At 57.1% G+C, this 13,782-nt stretch overlaps 2 protein-coding genes and 1 long non-coding RNA gene across 6 annotated transcripts; 2 read left to right on the forward strand and 1 right to left on the reverse strand.

Annotated features, from left to right (window-relative positions):
- Nucleotides 1-1,079: 1,079 nt before the first annotated feature.
- On the reverse strand, nucleotides 1,080-4,594 carry PCGF1 (polycomb group ring finger 1). Of its 4 annotated transcripts, none has more exons than XM_081156472.1 (9): nucleotides 4,450-4,594; nucleotides 3,917-4,022; nucleotides 3,621-3,773; nucleotides 3,393-3,464; nucleotides 3,161-3,266; nucleotides 2,948-2,981; nucleotides 2,763-2,849; nucleotides 2,554-2,634; nucleotides 1,080-2,452 (listed from the first exon to the last, which is right to left on the reverse strand). In XM_081156472.1, exons 1-9 carry the CDS (start codon nucleotides 4,540-4,542, stop codon nucleotides 2,405-2,407), a joined length of 780 nt encoding a protein of 259 aa, XP_081012598.1. In that variant the 5' UTR covers nucleotides 4,543-4,594; the 3' UTR covers nucleotides 1,080-2,404. The 4 variants fall into 4 exon arrangements, with proteins under 4 accessions (XP_081012598.1, XP_081012600.1, XP_081012599.1 ...); XM_081156474.1 differs by lacking the exon at nucleotides 4,450-4,594 and adding an exon at nucleotides 4,130-4,315; XM_081156473.1 differs by lacking the exon at nucleotides 4,450-4,594 and adding an exon at nucleotides 4,115-4,315.
- A 113-nt stretch (nucleotides 4,595-4,707) lies between these two features.
- Nucleotides 4,708-6,092, forward strand: LOC308566180. The gene is made up of 2 exons (XR_014000135.1): nucleotides 4,708-5,351; nucleotides 5,700-6,092. It is a non-coding gene; the product is annotated as an uncharacterized lncRNA (long non-coding RNA).
- Nucleotides 6,093-11,042: 4,950 nt separating this feature from the next.
- Nucleotides 11,043-12,427, forward strand: TLX2 (T cell leukemia homeobox 2; the record flags this gene model as incomplete). Its single annotated transcript, XM_081156152.1, has 3 exons — nucleotides 11,043-11,442; nucleotides 11,863-12,100; nucleotides 12,211-12,427. The coding sequence occupies 3 exons, from the start codon at nucleotides 11,043-11,045 to the stop codon at nucleotides 12,425-12,427; spliced, it is 855 nt and encodes a 284-aa protein (XP_081012278.1).
- Between the last annotated feature and the right edge of the window lie 1,355 nt (nucleotides 12,428-13,782).

The following is a 13,782-nucleotide window of genomic DNA, read 5'->3' on the forward strand; positions in this document are numbered from 1 at the left end:
ACCTGGGGAAGTGCACCGCAGCTGCTGCCACCGCGGCCGCTGACAGACAAAAATAAGGCTCCGTTGAGCTGGGGGTGAGGAGGGGCAGCTGCTCCACCCCAGATCCGGGCCTCAGTGCCCTGGGTTGCTCCTTGGCCACAAGCCATGTGTCATCAAAGGCCTCACCCCCAGGTTTGATCTTCAGGCCTGGGGGCCCTCGAGCAGACTCATCTTTTAGCTGGGCATTCTTTTTTTAAAATATATTTTTATTGATTTCAGAGAGAGGAAGGGAGAGGGAGAGAGATAGAAACATTAATGATGAGTCATTGATTCCCTGCCTCCTGCGCACCCCCTGCTGGGGATCTTGCCCAGGTAAGTCCCCTAACGGGAACTGAACCAGGAATCAGGAATCAAAGGATGATCTCCTGGATCATAGGTTGATGCTCAATCACTCAGCCATGTCTGCTGGGCTAGCTGGGCATTCTTGACCCAAGCCAAGCCCCAACCAGACTATTTCCCAATTCCTGTAGATGCTAGGGCCACAAAAAGTCCACAGGGGTGTCTCTGCTCACTTTCCTCCTAGCCCACACCTCTCCCTCTGGAGTCACTCCTCAGAACTGCCCTTTCACACACAAACTGCCTTGAGAACAGCCTGAGTGTAGAGTGCTCTCATGGGCCCAAGTCCCCAGAGCTTAAATTCCAGAAGAGAGTGAAGAACCTGGGATGGACAGAATTAATCCAAAATCTTGATATATGTGCTGGTATAGATAGGTCCAAAGGCTGTGGAAAAGCCTTGATTCTGGCTGAGGGGGGTTTCCTGGAGAAGGTGACACATAGGCCTTCAAGGGAAGTTGAATGGGGGGGGGGCGGGTGTTGGTGGAGGCATTCCAAGGCATGAGGCCTGAAACATGGGAAGTTTTCAGAATCTTGGAGATTGTATGGTATATCCAGGCCAGTGGCTTTTTGGTGTCTCCATCCTGGTCTCTGTTGCCTGCCCAGCACACAGGAGGGGCTGCCTTCACTATAACCCCCAAGCCCTCACCTGCTATGCACAAGGACCCCCTTAAATTCATTGAGTCAGACCTCAGCCAGCAGGTGATTTAGGTTTTGTTTATTGATTTTAGAGAGAGAAACATACATTTGTTTTTCCACGTATTTATGCATTCATTGGTTGACTCTTGTATCAGACCCGGGATCAAACCCACAACCTTGGCATATCGGAATGACGCTCCCACCAACTGAACTACCTGCCCAGGACCTTGATTTAGGTTTTAAAAGTGGGTTCTGGCAACATTTATGCTGCCTGCTCAACCCCGCTTGTACCAGCCTGTTTGCCTCCCTCTGTTACTGTCCCAGTTGGGCAAGTTTCTGGCTATCCCAGTTAGAGGCCCGCAGAACAGGGGCACTGGCTAGGTTTATTTCCAGAACCCAGCGCTCAGGGCCAGGCTCATACAGACAAAGAATGTTTGCTGAATTACTCAGTGGAGTGCTAGCCTTGCTGCTTCCCTCTTTTTTTGTTGTTGTTAATCCTCTCCAGAGGCTATTTTTTCCATTGCTTTTCAGAGAGTGGGAGGGGCAGGGAGTGGGAGGGAGACAGACAGAGAGAGACAGCCTCCTGTATAAGCTTCAATTGCCCCAACACGGGCTGGGAGTGAACCTGTAACCTAGGTACATGTCTTTGACCAGAAATCAAACCCGAGACCCTTCAGTATGCAGGCCAACACTAACCATTGAGCAACACAGGCCAGGGCGCTGCTTCCCTCTTGTTCTTTGGAGCTGCCTCTGCTCTCCTGGGCACCAGCTCCCTCTCCTCCTCAACTACTCTCTCTACAACCTGGCTTCACCTAGCCCAGGGAACTGAAGGTCTGCTTAATTTTATATAGACAGCTAGGTCTCCAACTCTGATTATCTGTGTTCCATGCCCCCCAATTTTTTTTAACACCCCTCCGATAATGCAAATCTTTGGACTTTTCTTTAAAATATCACTCTTCTTTCGTCCTGCAGTGACCACTGTCCAACTCAAGCCCTAGTCTCAATACTCTTGAATTGGGACACCTCCACTCAGGCCTAGGTCACACGTTGCAACATTCAAGGACAGTGAGAGCTCCCCTTCAGAAAAACTTCCCTTCACCAAAAAGCTGGTGTGGGTGGCCTGACTTCACTTAGCTCACCTTCTGAGTTTTACATGTGTAGGGTCCTCTACCCCTCTCCTTTGGTCATTCACTGAGGGACATCCTTCTTGATGACACTCAGAGGATTTCTGAGGGAAGCAGGACACAGGACAAAGTATGAGTGTGTGGTAGGGCAAGAAGGAAGAAGAGAGGTGCCTTTTAAAAGTTTTTATTTCCAAAAATAAAGCCACAATTAATTTCACATAAATATCTGGGGAGGGGGAAGGGGAAGAGGGTTGGGAGGGGCTTGGCCCCTACCTCCTCTTCTCTTTCACACTGTATTGTAAAAGCAAAGGGGATGGCTATGGGGAGAACAAGGGGGAGAAGTAGTCAGTGGGAGAGCTCGCTGCAGAAGGCCCCCTCAGCCCACCCCCGCCCTGGAGCTGCCTTGGACCTGGCTCACCTTGCCGAACCAGTGGGAGAGCCATATCTGCTTCATGGTCATGTGATCAGGGAGAACTTCATTATCAAAAAGGACCTGCACCTAGTAGAGAGGTGGGGGCACAGTTTTGAGCTCTCCTCTCGAACTGTCAAAAACTAACCCGGTCCACTCTCTCCCTCCCTTTGTAGCCTCCTCCCCTCCCCACAAAAGCCCACTGTGGAAATACTCACATGCTGGGGATTTAGCATCAAGCGATGACATAGAACCCTCCGGAGATGGCGAACCTCAGCTCTAACAGAACATCGAACATATTTGTTCTGAGGGTGGGGAGGGGAAGGGAGAGGACAAGGTGTGTGAGAAAAGGGCCCTGGGGAGGTGAGTCTCCTTAGAGAGGCCCTCCCTCAGCCCCTCTCACCTGCAAGACACTTTTATTCTTGTCTTTGCCAGAACTGGGGAAAAACAGACACAGGTTAGGGAGCCCTATCATCCCCTTATCCCCATCCAGAGCCATGATATACTCTCCTCAAGGGAACAGACACTCCCTTACTGCACACCCTCTCCCTGAGCCCCTCCCTGGTTCTGGGTCATGGACGCTGTCACTTCAGATGGCCCAGGACCTGCCCCTTACCTCAGCCGCTCCAGGCATAGGCTCAACTGCTCATCATAGCGATAGTAGTGGGCTTTAGAATGGTCGAAGCTACTGAAGGGGAGGCCGAGGTTGCTCAGGGCTGGCTCTGAGAAAGAGAGAGTAGTGAGGAGAGTAGCAAAGGTCCCATATTCCTTTTTCCCCAGAGAGCAAAACTGGGCAGGAGGAATGCTCTGGGGGCTTTACCTTACCCTCCTGCTGCCAAGGGACATACCTTCCCCACTGGGCTGGGTGACTCGGTCCAAGCCTCGGGACTGGTAGAATTCTCGAATCCGTTTCTCTTCACCTAGAAGGGAGTGGAGTATGGACAGCAAAGTATTAGCCGTCACTCTGGCTGTCAATCTCTTTACCTACATGATTCCCACTAAAGCCCTTGTCATCTCTAACTGCTACCCAGCATTAGCCCTCTTAGAAGCCCCTCAGAGTCAGGTTGGTCACTCACTGTCTTGCAAGCCAGGCACTAGCTTGTACACGATGTCCTGCATGACCCGGTCCAATTTGAGGTTGAGCAGTGGCTGTGTCTCGTGGATCTTGATGTTGCACATGGGGCAGTACTTGCTGGTTTGGAGGTACTTCACAATACAACTCTTGCAGACTGCAGGAAGAGAAAAGCAGACTCTCAGGCCTCTGGGAATCAGATGGGGTACCTGGGTGGTTGAGGCAGGCGGTGCAGAGGCTGACGGCCGGCTTGGCGGAAACGAGGGCCTGGCAGAACCAGCCAGGGTCCAAGGAACTCACAAGTATGGAGACACTCTGTGATGGTGGTGGCATCCACGAAGTAGCCAGCACACAGGCAGCAGACGATGTGCTCATTCAAGTCTTTGATCTTTACTCGGACCTCCTCCTGCGGGCACACCCGCCGTCACGGATCACCCTCCCCAAACCCAACCCTTCCGCCTTCCCAGCCCGGGGCTCCCTTCTTTCTTCAGATCTCACCGCCAAGCCCCGCACCTCGCACTGTCAGCAAGGGATTAGCTCCCGGGGGCTGACACTACCCCTCTGCCCAGCAGAGGGCTCCGCGCCCAGCGGGGGCTCCCTTCACGTGGATTGGCCCGACCTTCCTCTCCCGGGGAGACTACGGGACGTGAGCTGCACAATACGCAGGCGTCTTAGCCAAGAGTTTGGCAACTCCACCTCAAGCACGCAGGCGCACTGGGGCCCCCTGTCTCTGCGCAGGCGCACTGGGCGCCCGGCCAGTCACGGCCTGTCCTCTAGTCGGCCCCAGTTCGCACCGCTAGCCGACCACAGCAGTAACCCTGCCGCCCCTGCACCTCGTTCCGTAGCGGGTCCATCTTGTACACTGACTGGAGCTGGTTCCGAAGCCTCATCGCGATCGCAATCTGGCCCCCCTGAGGAGACGCCATCTTAAAGGCTGATCCTGGCCTGCCACTTCCGGTGCCGCCTGCAGGGCGGGACTTGTCGCCCAGCAACGAGGGCTTAGGTCTTTCTGGATTCGCTGACCCTCTGTAAAGCCCCGCCCACGTCTTCTGTCCCCCGTGTGCTCACCTGAGCCCCAGTAGCCCCTCCCCCTCCTCAATTCGTAATTAGGGAGTGCGGGGGGGAGTGGGGAGGGGTCCTGTCTCTTTGACCTCCCGTCGTAATAATCGTAATAGACCCTACCGGGCCTCGGGACTAACTTTTGGAGCCTGCGAAGACTGCCTCCCCCTACCCCAAAAGGCCAGGCGGTCTCCGCCCGCCACCGCTAAGGGTCGTCCAGCTCCCGTGACATCGGCCCCGCTAAAGCCCCTCCGGGGCTCTCTCTCCGCGAAGTCGCCCTAGTCGGCCGACGTCTCGACAGTACGGAGCTTCATCCGGATGGCGGGCCTTCTCCCCGCTCGAGAGCGGGAGTTTTCTCGGCGCTTTGCGGAGTCTCGGGGAGGGTGACGGGGAGGAGGGACCCCTAGAGACTTGGTAGTGATCTTACAACACCCCCCCCCCCCGCCGCCGCCGGGGATGGGGGGGCAGGCCCTGGTTAATGACGATGATTCAATCACCGGCGCCTGCGGAGGCCTGGGACAGACTAATGCAGAGCAGATGCCGAAGGAGGAGGGGAGGACGCCGAGGCCGCGAGCCCCGCGGCCGCCTGAGCTCAGCGCCGCTCCTGGGGAGACGCAGGGGTCCGGGGAGCTTGTACTGTCCCTAGGTCCTTACGCTAGGAGTAAAAAAACCAAGGGTAAGTTTCCTGGGGAGGATTCACACCAAGGGCAGCTGGAGATTAAAGAAGGGAGAGATCCCAGTGGAGACCTCGAAAGGCTTTCCGAAGGAAGAGGGACGGTGTGGGCACGATTTAGAGTTGGGGTGGGTAAGAAGAGGGGTACAGACAGAAGGGGAGGCCGAGAGGAGGGCAGCGGCTGCAGGGGAGCAGGAGGGGGGCCAAGGTGTGCGCCTGCGAGCAGCGGTAGGAGAAGCAGGGCCTTACGGAGCTGGGACTTTCCGCCTGTGGGCCGTAGAGAGCTCGCGGACTCTTCTGAAGAGAGAGGGTTACCCCATGAAAGAAACATTTTTGTTCATTTATGTTCAGAGTGAATTGGAGTGGATAAGCCGCAAGACGTTCTGCGAGTAGTGATTTTTAAATCAGCTACTCACTACAGCCACCGCTTACCTCCTTGGTCCAAGACGCCCTTGTCTACCCTGTGGATGAGCTGTGGTTTTTTAAGCCTGCTTTCCTCGCTTCCACAGCTGCCCCTCTTTAGCATATTCTCAACACAGCAGCTCAGAGTAATTCTGGTAAAACGTGAATAACAAAGGATACAAGGGACTTTTTTTGATTTGATGGATACGTTTATTGAGTGTGGGGATGGTTTCCTGGCTGTATGCATATGTCAAAACATCACATGGTTCACTTTAAATAGGTGCAGTTTATTGTATGCAGGTTTACCTTAAGAAAACTGTTAAAAATAAAATTTAAAAATTGGGTGTCTTAGTTTTTTTTGGTTTATAACCTTTCCTATAACTTGCCTTTTAAGTCAGAGTAAAAGGCAAAGTCCTTACAAGGTCTTCAAGGTTTTGCATGGTCTCTCACAGTCACTCAACTTCTCTAGCCACACTGGACCCCTCACTGTTTGTTCCACAGAGACACCAGGATGGACTCTCACTCTGTACCCAACTTGAAACATCCAGATGTCCAAATGATTCCTTTCTCTCTTCACGCCTTTACTCCACAAGGCCTTTTGTGATCATTCTAGATAAATCGCAGCTTCCCACCTTTTTACTTCTCCCTCCCCCTTCCTTGCTTTATTATTATTATTAGCATTTATTATTATTTACTATACTGTATATTTTTCTTGTTTTACATCTGCCTCCCCCACTAAAATGTAAGCTCAGTGGCAGGGACTTCTTTTCCCCTGTTGTGTGTATACATCTATATCTCCAGTGGCAGGTACAGAGTAGGTGTTCAATCAAAATTTTTCTGGATGGCCTGGCCAGGCGTGGCTCAGCGGTTGAGCATTGACCTAGGATCCAGGCGATCAGGGTTCGATTCCTGGTCAGGGCACATGCCCCGGTTGTGGGCTCGATCAATGACTCTCTCATCATTGATGTTTCTACCTCTCTCTCCCCCTCTCCTTTCCTCTGTCTGAAGTCAATAAAGATATATTTAAAAAAAAAATTTTTTTTTCTGGATGAACAAATGAATGAATGTAGGTGGTAGTGATGATGGCCTAGATTAGGCTTTTATCAGTGGAAATGGAAGGGAAGGGCTGTATATGAAATATTTCAAAGGAAATCGTAATAGGAGGAAGTGAGTAAGGAGCTTGGGAGGGGAGCCTGTCTTCCAGCCTGTTGGCGGCAGCAAAGGCAGGTGGAGTTGGCCAGAAGGCTAGAATGGTGGGGCTGGAGCACAAGTGTTGAACCAGGGATGGAGGTCTGAGAGTTTTCTGGGTGAATGTAATAGATGGAGCTATTGAGAAGGATGAAACCTGAGCAGATGTAGAGAGAGAGAAAGCTGAAGTCTGAGCTCTGAAGACCGCTCACAGTCTATAGTGGAAGAAGAAAAGTCAGTGGAGGGAAAAACATAAGCAGTCACTATGAAAGTCCAAAAATGTAGAGTAAGACAGTATTATGGAAGCCAAAAGAAGGGACATTTGAAGAAATAGTTGGTGGTCAACAACGTAAAACATGGCCCGGCCGGGTGTGGCTCAGCAGTTGTGCATCTACCTAGGATACAGGAGATCTCCATTCAATTCCCGGTCAGGGCACATGCCCGGGCTGTGGGGTTCAGTCCCCAATTGGGGGTGTGCAGGAGGCAGCCAATCAATGACTCTCATCACTGATGTTTCTATCTCTTTCCCTCTCCCTTCTTCTCTCTGAAATCAATAAAGATATATTTAAAACAAAACAAAACACCAAAGTAAAACATGTTAGAGATTCATGGATAATGGACACTGGATACTAAGCTGAGAAAGGGTCTGTGTAGTAAAGCCAGCTTGCAGTGGGTTAAAAGAATAAATAATGAGGAAATGGAGGCAGTGGGTGTGGGCACTAAAAGGGAAAAGAAAACAATTTTTCGTGAAGAGTCAGGTAAAGACTTTGTCTAGATAATAAGACAGTTGGGGTAGGGAGAACTAAGTTAATGAGAGAAATGAGGAGTTAGGGGACCATCTCAAGGGAAGGACACTATACCAACAGCAGGAAGGAAGGGAAGGACAGAAGCATGGGCTGGGTACATGGCCTCTTCTTGTGAAGGTGCAGGCTCGACATCTGAAAACTTGAAGAGTTGGGGGGCCACATGCACATAGGAGGTAGTGAGATGAATCCAAAGCAGTGTGTATGGGAGGTGGGGTTGCTGACCCCAGAGTCTCCATCTTCAACATAAATTAGCAGGAACCACCCTTTCCAGGGAACCAGAGAATCAGCAAGGTGAAGGCAAGCAGAGAAGTTCCTAGGACTGAGGCTGACAGAGGTGGAGGTCCTTCGTTCTTGAAGTGGGGCACTGAAATAAATATATATTTTAACTCCCTAGAAGATTTGTATGTACTACTGGTTTGTGGCCATTTTCCTCAAAGTATCAGTTAGACAATCTCTGGGTGGCAGTGTCATCTGTGCTGACCTCAAAAGGCAGGTGCACAGGTGTATACCATGCTGATGTTTTCTCCTTCATTGATTCACTCGTTAATGCATTCCAGGATTTATTCAGTTTGGTTGGAGACATACTAGTGCCCACCCTCTTCTCAGGCAGAAGTCCACCCCCTAGAGTGGGGAAAGGGACTGACAAACTCCTAACTTGCAAGCCAGTCCCCTTCAGAGGCTTTATTTATGTATTAAAAAAATTTTTTTTTTAAATATCTTTATTGATTTCAGAGAGAGGAAAGGAGAGGGAGAGAGATAGAAACATCAATGATGAGAGAGTCATTGATTGGCTGCCTCTTGCACGGCCCCAACTGGGGATCAAGCACACAACCTGGGCATGTGCCCTGACCTGGAATCAAACCCTGATTGCCTGGATCCTAGGTCGATGCTCAACCACTGAGCCACGACTGGCCTGGCAAAAAAATTTAATTTATTGATTTTAGGGGGGGGGGGGCGGGAATCTAACCAACTGAGCTGCCTGGCCAGGGCCCAAGGCTTATTTACTTTGCTGTCTCCTTAGCCTCTCTGTTCACATCTGGAGGGATCCAGCCCTGCTATCTCTGAAGGTTTTACCTGAATAGCAGGTTTCATGGCCCCTAGTAGCCCCATCCCTCTATTGCTGAGAAAGGGTGCTTGGGCTTCCATGAAGGGCTAAGCTTCCATAATGTCTGTCTCCTCCACCAAGATAAAAACACAACTGTCAAATTTGCAGAAGCCTCCTAGCGCTCTTTCAGAAGGGGCTGTTGGCAGGCTGGGGGAAGGGCTGGAGAAATTGGATGATGGGTGTGAAGGAGGTTGGGGAAGGATGTCACATATTAAAGCTCACTGCCTCCCTCCTCCAGCCTTCAGACTGAGGCTTTGCAGAACACTGAGGGGCTGGTGGCTTTGGGTGGGTAGAGAGCCCACTCCCTTTTTCTCTTCTTTATCTTCCTGCCCAGATGCCCAAATATCATTCCTCCATTCCCTAGAGAGAAAAGACCCCCTCACCCTGCCCCAGGCACCAGACTGCCAGCCCATCTGCTGGGGAGAAGGAAGGGGCAGAGCCTTTCCCAGAAGATCCTGGAGAGCCAACTGGAAGATGCGGGCTCCTAGGGAGACCCATTTACTAGACTTAGAAGGCATGCTGGCTCCCACAGGGTCATGGGCAGCCTGGACCTGAGCGCGCAGTGGGCTGGGGTTGAGGCTTAGGGTTGGCACATGGGGTGGGGTCCTTTGGCCACCACGTGTCCCAGGCAGGCCAAGCTGCTCATCAGTGCCAGCCCGCCACGGGATGCTAAGAACATCCCCCTCCCTGCGCCCAGTCTCACCGGCTTGGAGGCGCCAGGGCCCCCCCGGGGCCGGGGCGGGCCGGGAAGGTAATGTAATTCCGACCCAGCTAACCCGATTACGGCGGCCTGCACCGGGCCGGGCGGCGGCAGGGGCGGGTCTAAGGAGAAGGGGCCCGCCCGGCCAGGGGTCCCATCCAGGGGAAGGGCGCGGAGTTCACAAACACCCAGCTCCCGGGTCCTCGCCCAGAGGTCATAAGGTCACCAAGCCGCTTAAATCTCCCCCCACCTCCCTCCCCTGACACGCTCCAGGCACAGTTTCCTGCGCTCGGGTGGGTGAAGCGTCCACGGGAAACGAGGCGGCCGGGATCCTCGGAAGGCTTCAGTGAGGCCCCACGTGTCTCCCGCGGAGATTCCCTTCTCCCGCCTTGGGGGGGTGGGCACAGAGTGTGAAAACAGGCTTCCTAGGCGCAGAGTGGAGGGACAGGATCCCTCGCTGGTGGTCCTCTGTCGGGGGCACAACAGCAGCCCCAAACTCACGCCGCCTCAGTTGGCCCAAGTTGAGTCACGGATCTGCTCTACACCGATTTGAAAATACCGAAATTCTAAGAAACACTAGGCCACCGATTACTGGCTCTCCCCAAAGGAGCTCGGGGTCCTCCGGGAGAGGCCGGAGGTGCTCGGCGCCCCGGCCCAGCGCGCGCGCGGCCCCCGCTCCCACACCTGCCCTCCTCCCGCGCCCCAAGTGCCCGCGGCGTTCCCCGCGCGCTCCCCGTCGCACCCGGGAAGCCACAACGAGATTTGGTCTTCGAGGGCACTTAGGCGGGGGGCACAACGAATCCGGGAGTCCGCAGGTAGGACCCATCGGGAGGCGAAGAGTGGGGGACGTGGGAAGAGACACCTCCGAGGGAGCCCCAAGGCGGAGGCCGGAGAGGCTGGAGCCGCCGCGCGCCTCTCGGCTGACTCAGCGCGCGGCCGCCCAAGCTCCGGCCCCTCCCGGACCGAGCCTGGTTCCTAACGCCCTCGCCACCTCCTCACCCCACCCCCGCCATCCCTGCCTGCCAGGCATCCCCTCTCCGGGCGCAAACAGGAGCCTCTGCCCCTTTAACGGGCCGGGCCCCGCCCCTGCCCTACCCCCAGCCCCCACTGCCCACCCGAGGCGGATCTGTCAGTCACTGCCCCAGCCCGAGCCAGCCAACCCTCTCCGCCCGGACTCGGACTCGGGCAGAGGCCCCCCGCAGCCCAGCGTCCATCTGCGCTTCAGAGACAGAAGGGCGCTCCTGGGACCCTGGTGGGTCGCGCTCCCCCGGGATGCGAGTTCCTGCACCGACGCCCCGCAGAGGCCGGCATGGGCGCGGCTACTCCCCGTGCGTTGGGATGAAGCTGTCCTGGGGGCCCCGGCGCCCAGCCGCGGCCAGCTCCGCGGGCCCCTGAGGCCGCCGCCCCGAGCGCCCGGCTGCCGGGCTCCCAGAGCTGCCTGGGGCGCCCTCCGCAGCCGCCGAGCCTCCCGCGGTCCTCCCTGACCCAGACCCATGGAGCCCGCCGTGCTGGTCTCGCACAGCCTCCCGCACCACGAACCAATCAGCTTCGGCATTGATCAGATCCTGAGCTGCCCGGAGTCCACCGGGAGCGGCCTAGGCCCGGGTCGAACGGTCCAGGGCCACGGGGAGAGTGCGGCGTTCTCAGGGGGATTTCACGGAGCCTCAAGCTATGGTCCCTCCGGGGCGCTGGGCCCGCTGCCCGGCAGCTCGGGCGTGGGCCCGGGCGGTGTGATCCGCGTCCCCGCGCACCGCCCGCTGCCAGTGCCGCCGCCCGCGGGAGGCGCGCCCGCCGTGCCCGGGCCCTCGGGCTTGGGCGGCACCGGGGGCCTAGCGGGACTCACCTTCCCCTGGATGGACAGCGGCCGCCGCTTCGCCAAGGACCGGCTCACGGGTGAGATGCCCAACCCCTCCGCGTTCTGTCCCACGCTCGCCCGGGCTCCTCATCTTTGATCCTTCGGATCCAAATCCAGGTCCCCTTCGTACTCCTCCCTCAGATCATTTCGGGGGATCCCCTCCCAACTTGTGTGTCTTGGCCCCGCTGCTGAGAGGGGACGGGAAGGCAGCTACCGTCGATGCCCGCGCCCTTCTCTGCAGCCCACGGTCCACACGGCGGGGACAGCAGGGTGAAGTTATGGGGACGATTCTCCCTCACCCGAGGCCGTTTCTTCCGAGCCCCTTTCTTGTCTAGAGGCCTCTGCTGGTGCGGGGCCGAGCTGGGGGCGCCGGTAAGGACCAGGCGCGGGAGCTCTCTTCCCAGGGGCGCCTCGGGCCGCCCCGCAAACCCTGCCCCGCTCTCTCCTCCTCCCTGCAGCCGCGCTCTCCCCCTTCTCCGGGACGCGCCGCATCGGCCACCCTTACCAAAACCGGACCCCCCCGAAGCGGAAGAAGCCGCGCACGTCCTTCTCGCGCTCGCAGGTGCTGGAGCTGGAGCGGCGCTTCCTGCGCCAGAAATACCTGGCCTCGGCCGAGAGGGCGGCGCTGGCCAAGGCCCTGCGCATGACCGACGCTCAGGTCAAGACGTGGTTCCAGAACCGGCGCACCAAGTGGCGGTGAGGCGCGGGGCGGGGAGGGCGGGCCGGCCCGACCGCTGGCGGCGAGGCGAGGCGGGGCGGGCGGGGGCCGGGGCCGGCCTCCCTGACCCCCGTCTCCGCGTGTCCAGGCGCCAGACGGCGGAGGAGCGCGAGGCGGAGCGGCACCGCGCGGGCCGGCTGCTCCTGCACCTGCAGCAGGACGCGCTGCCGCGGCCGCTGCGGCCGCCGCTGCCCCCGGACCCGCTCTGCCTGCACAACTCGTCACTCTTCGCGCTGCAGAACCTGCAGCCCTGGGCCGAGGACAACAAGGTGGCTTCCGTGTCTGGGCTCGCTTCGGTGGTGTGAGCTACCCCGCCTGGCCTGCCCAGCGCTTTCCGGACCGAGGCGCTGCGTGCGGCGCGGGGCCCAGGGCTGCGGGGCGTGCGGCGCCCTCGCCCTGGTCCTGCGGCAGCGCCGCGCGGGGAGGGGCCGGCCTCGAGGCTCCCGGCGAGGGCTCCTGGGCCGCCTCCGCTCCCGCGCCCAGGCCGCCGTGGCTCGCCTTCCCCGCGAGCCGAGACGTGGCCTTTCCCGCCGTTTTCCACTCGGCGTGTCTCACGGCGGCTGGAACCTGAGGTGTGGAGAGGGCGGGACCTGCAGTACAGTAGCCAATGAGGTTCGGAGAGGGGGCGGGCCGGCCAATGGAGTTGCTTCAGGAGGGACTCCGGGGAGCCCGAGCCCGCGAAAGGGGCTTCGAGGGGGCCGCCCGCGCCCGCCGGGTCGCCCCGAAGGTGTGATGGAAGGAAGACGCCGGCGACAGCGGTGTCCTGGGAGCGGTGCTGGTGAACGAGCTTGACTGTGACAGGGACGGGGTTATCCACGCGGGGCGCCTCACCCTTCACTGTCAAATAATCGCTGAGGATTCTTCCCGTTGAGCCTTATGTGGTCCGCGCGCGTCCAGACGGCTGAATACACCCTCGGCCAGCGCCGCGCACGCGGGCGGCGGGGGCGGCTCCTTCATCTTTCACTCAATGAAGGAGAAAACCTGGGCCCTCTAACACCGCGGGACGGGGAGGGGGGAGGCAGGCGGCGCCGCTAAGCGGCCCGGCGGAGTTAGGGTGAGCAGAGCCTCGCGAACAGTTAGGAAGTAACAGATCTAAGAAGAGGCAAAGATACATTCAAGGTGGGAAATGCGGAGGATCGGGAAAGCAAGGGCGCGGCGGGGGAGGAAGGGGAAACCGGGACCACAGGGGCGAGGAGAACTCTACCGAGGGAACGAAGTGCCCGGCCTAGCGGGAGTAAATTCTGCCCCAGTGCCTTTGCGGGGTCAGTACACAGCCGCACAGAGGCGCAGGTAGGTGGGGTGACGACAGGGTCTCCCGAGGAGGCAGCTCTGAAGACAAAAGCAGAGCTCTGAGGATTAAACCTTTCCCCCACCAAATTCTACGGACACATTTACATTGCGCGGGATATGGAGGGTGTCAAAGTCAGCAGTCCAAGGGAAGAAGAAGGGAAGGAGAACCTCGCAGGAAAGAAAGGAAAGCGCATGTCCCTGAAGCTGTTAGAAAGACCTTAGCTTGGGGGAGGGCCAGGGGCTGCTGGGAAGCTTTCTGATAGGAAGTTGAAAGTTTGGGGGTGGTTGCAATAGCCTCGAGGTTTAAGAAGGAGCAGGATTTACGTTGTAGGACGATGAAAGGGGAGATTTTTGTCTGATTCCCGTAGCA

This window comes from Miniopterus schreibersii, assembly GCF_964146895.1.
Source record: "Miniopterus schreibersii genome assembly, chromosome: 13".
Classification (NCBI taxonomy): Eukaryota; Metazoa; Chordata; class Mammalia; order Chiroptera; family Miniopteridae; genus Miniopterus; species Miniopterus schreibersii.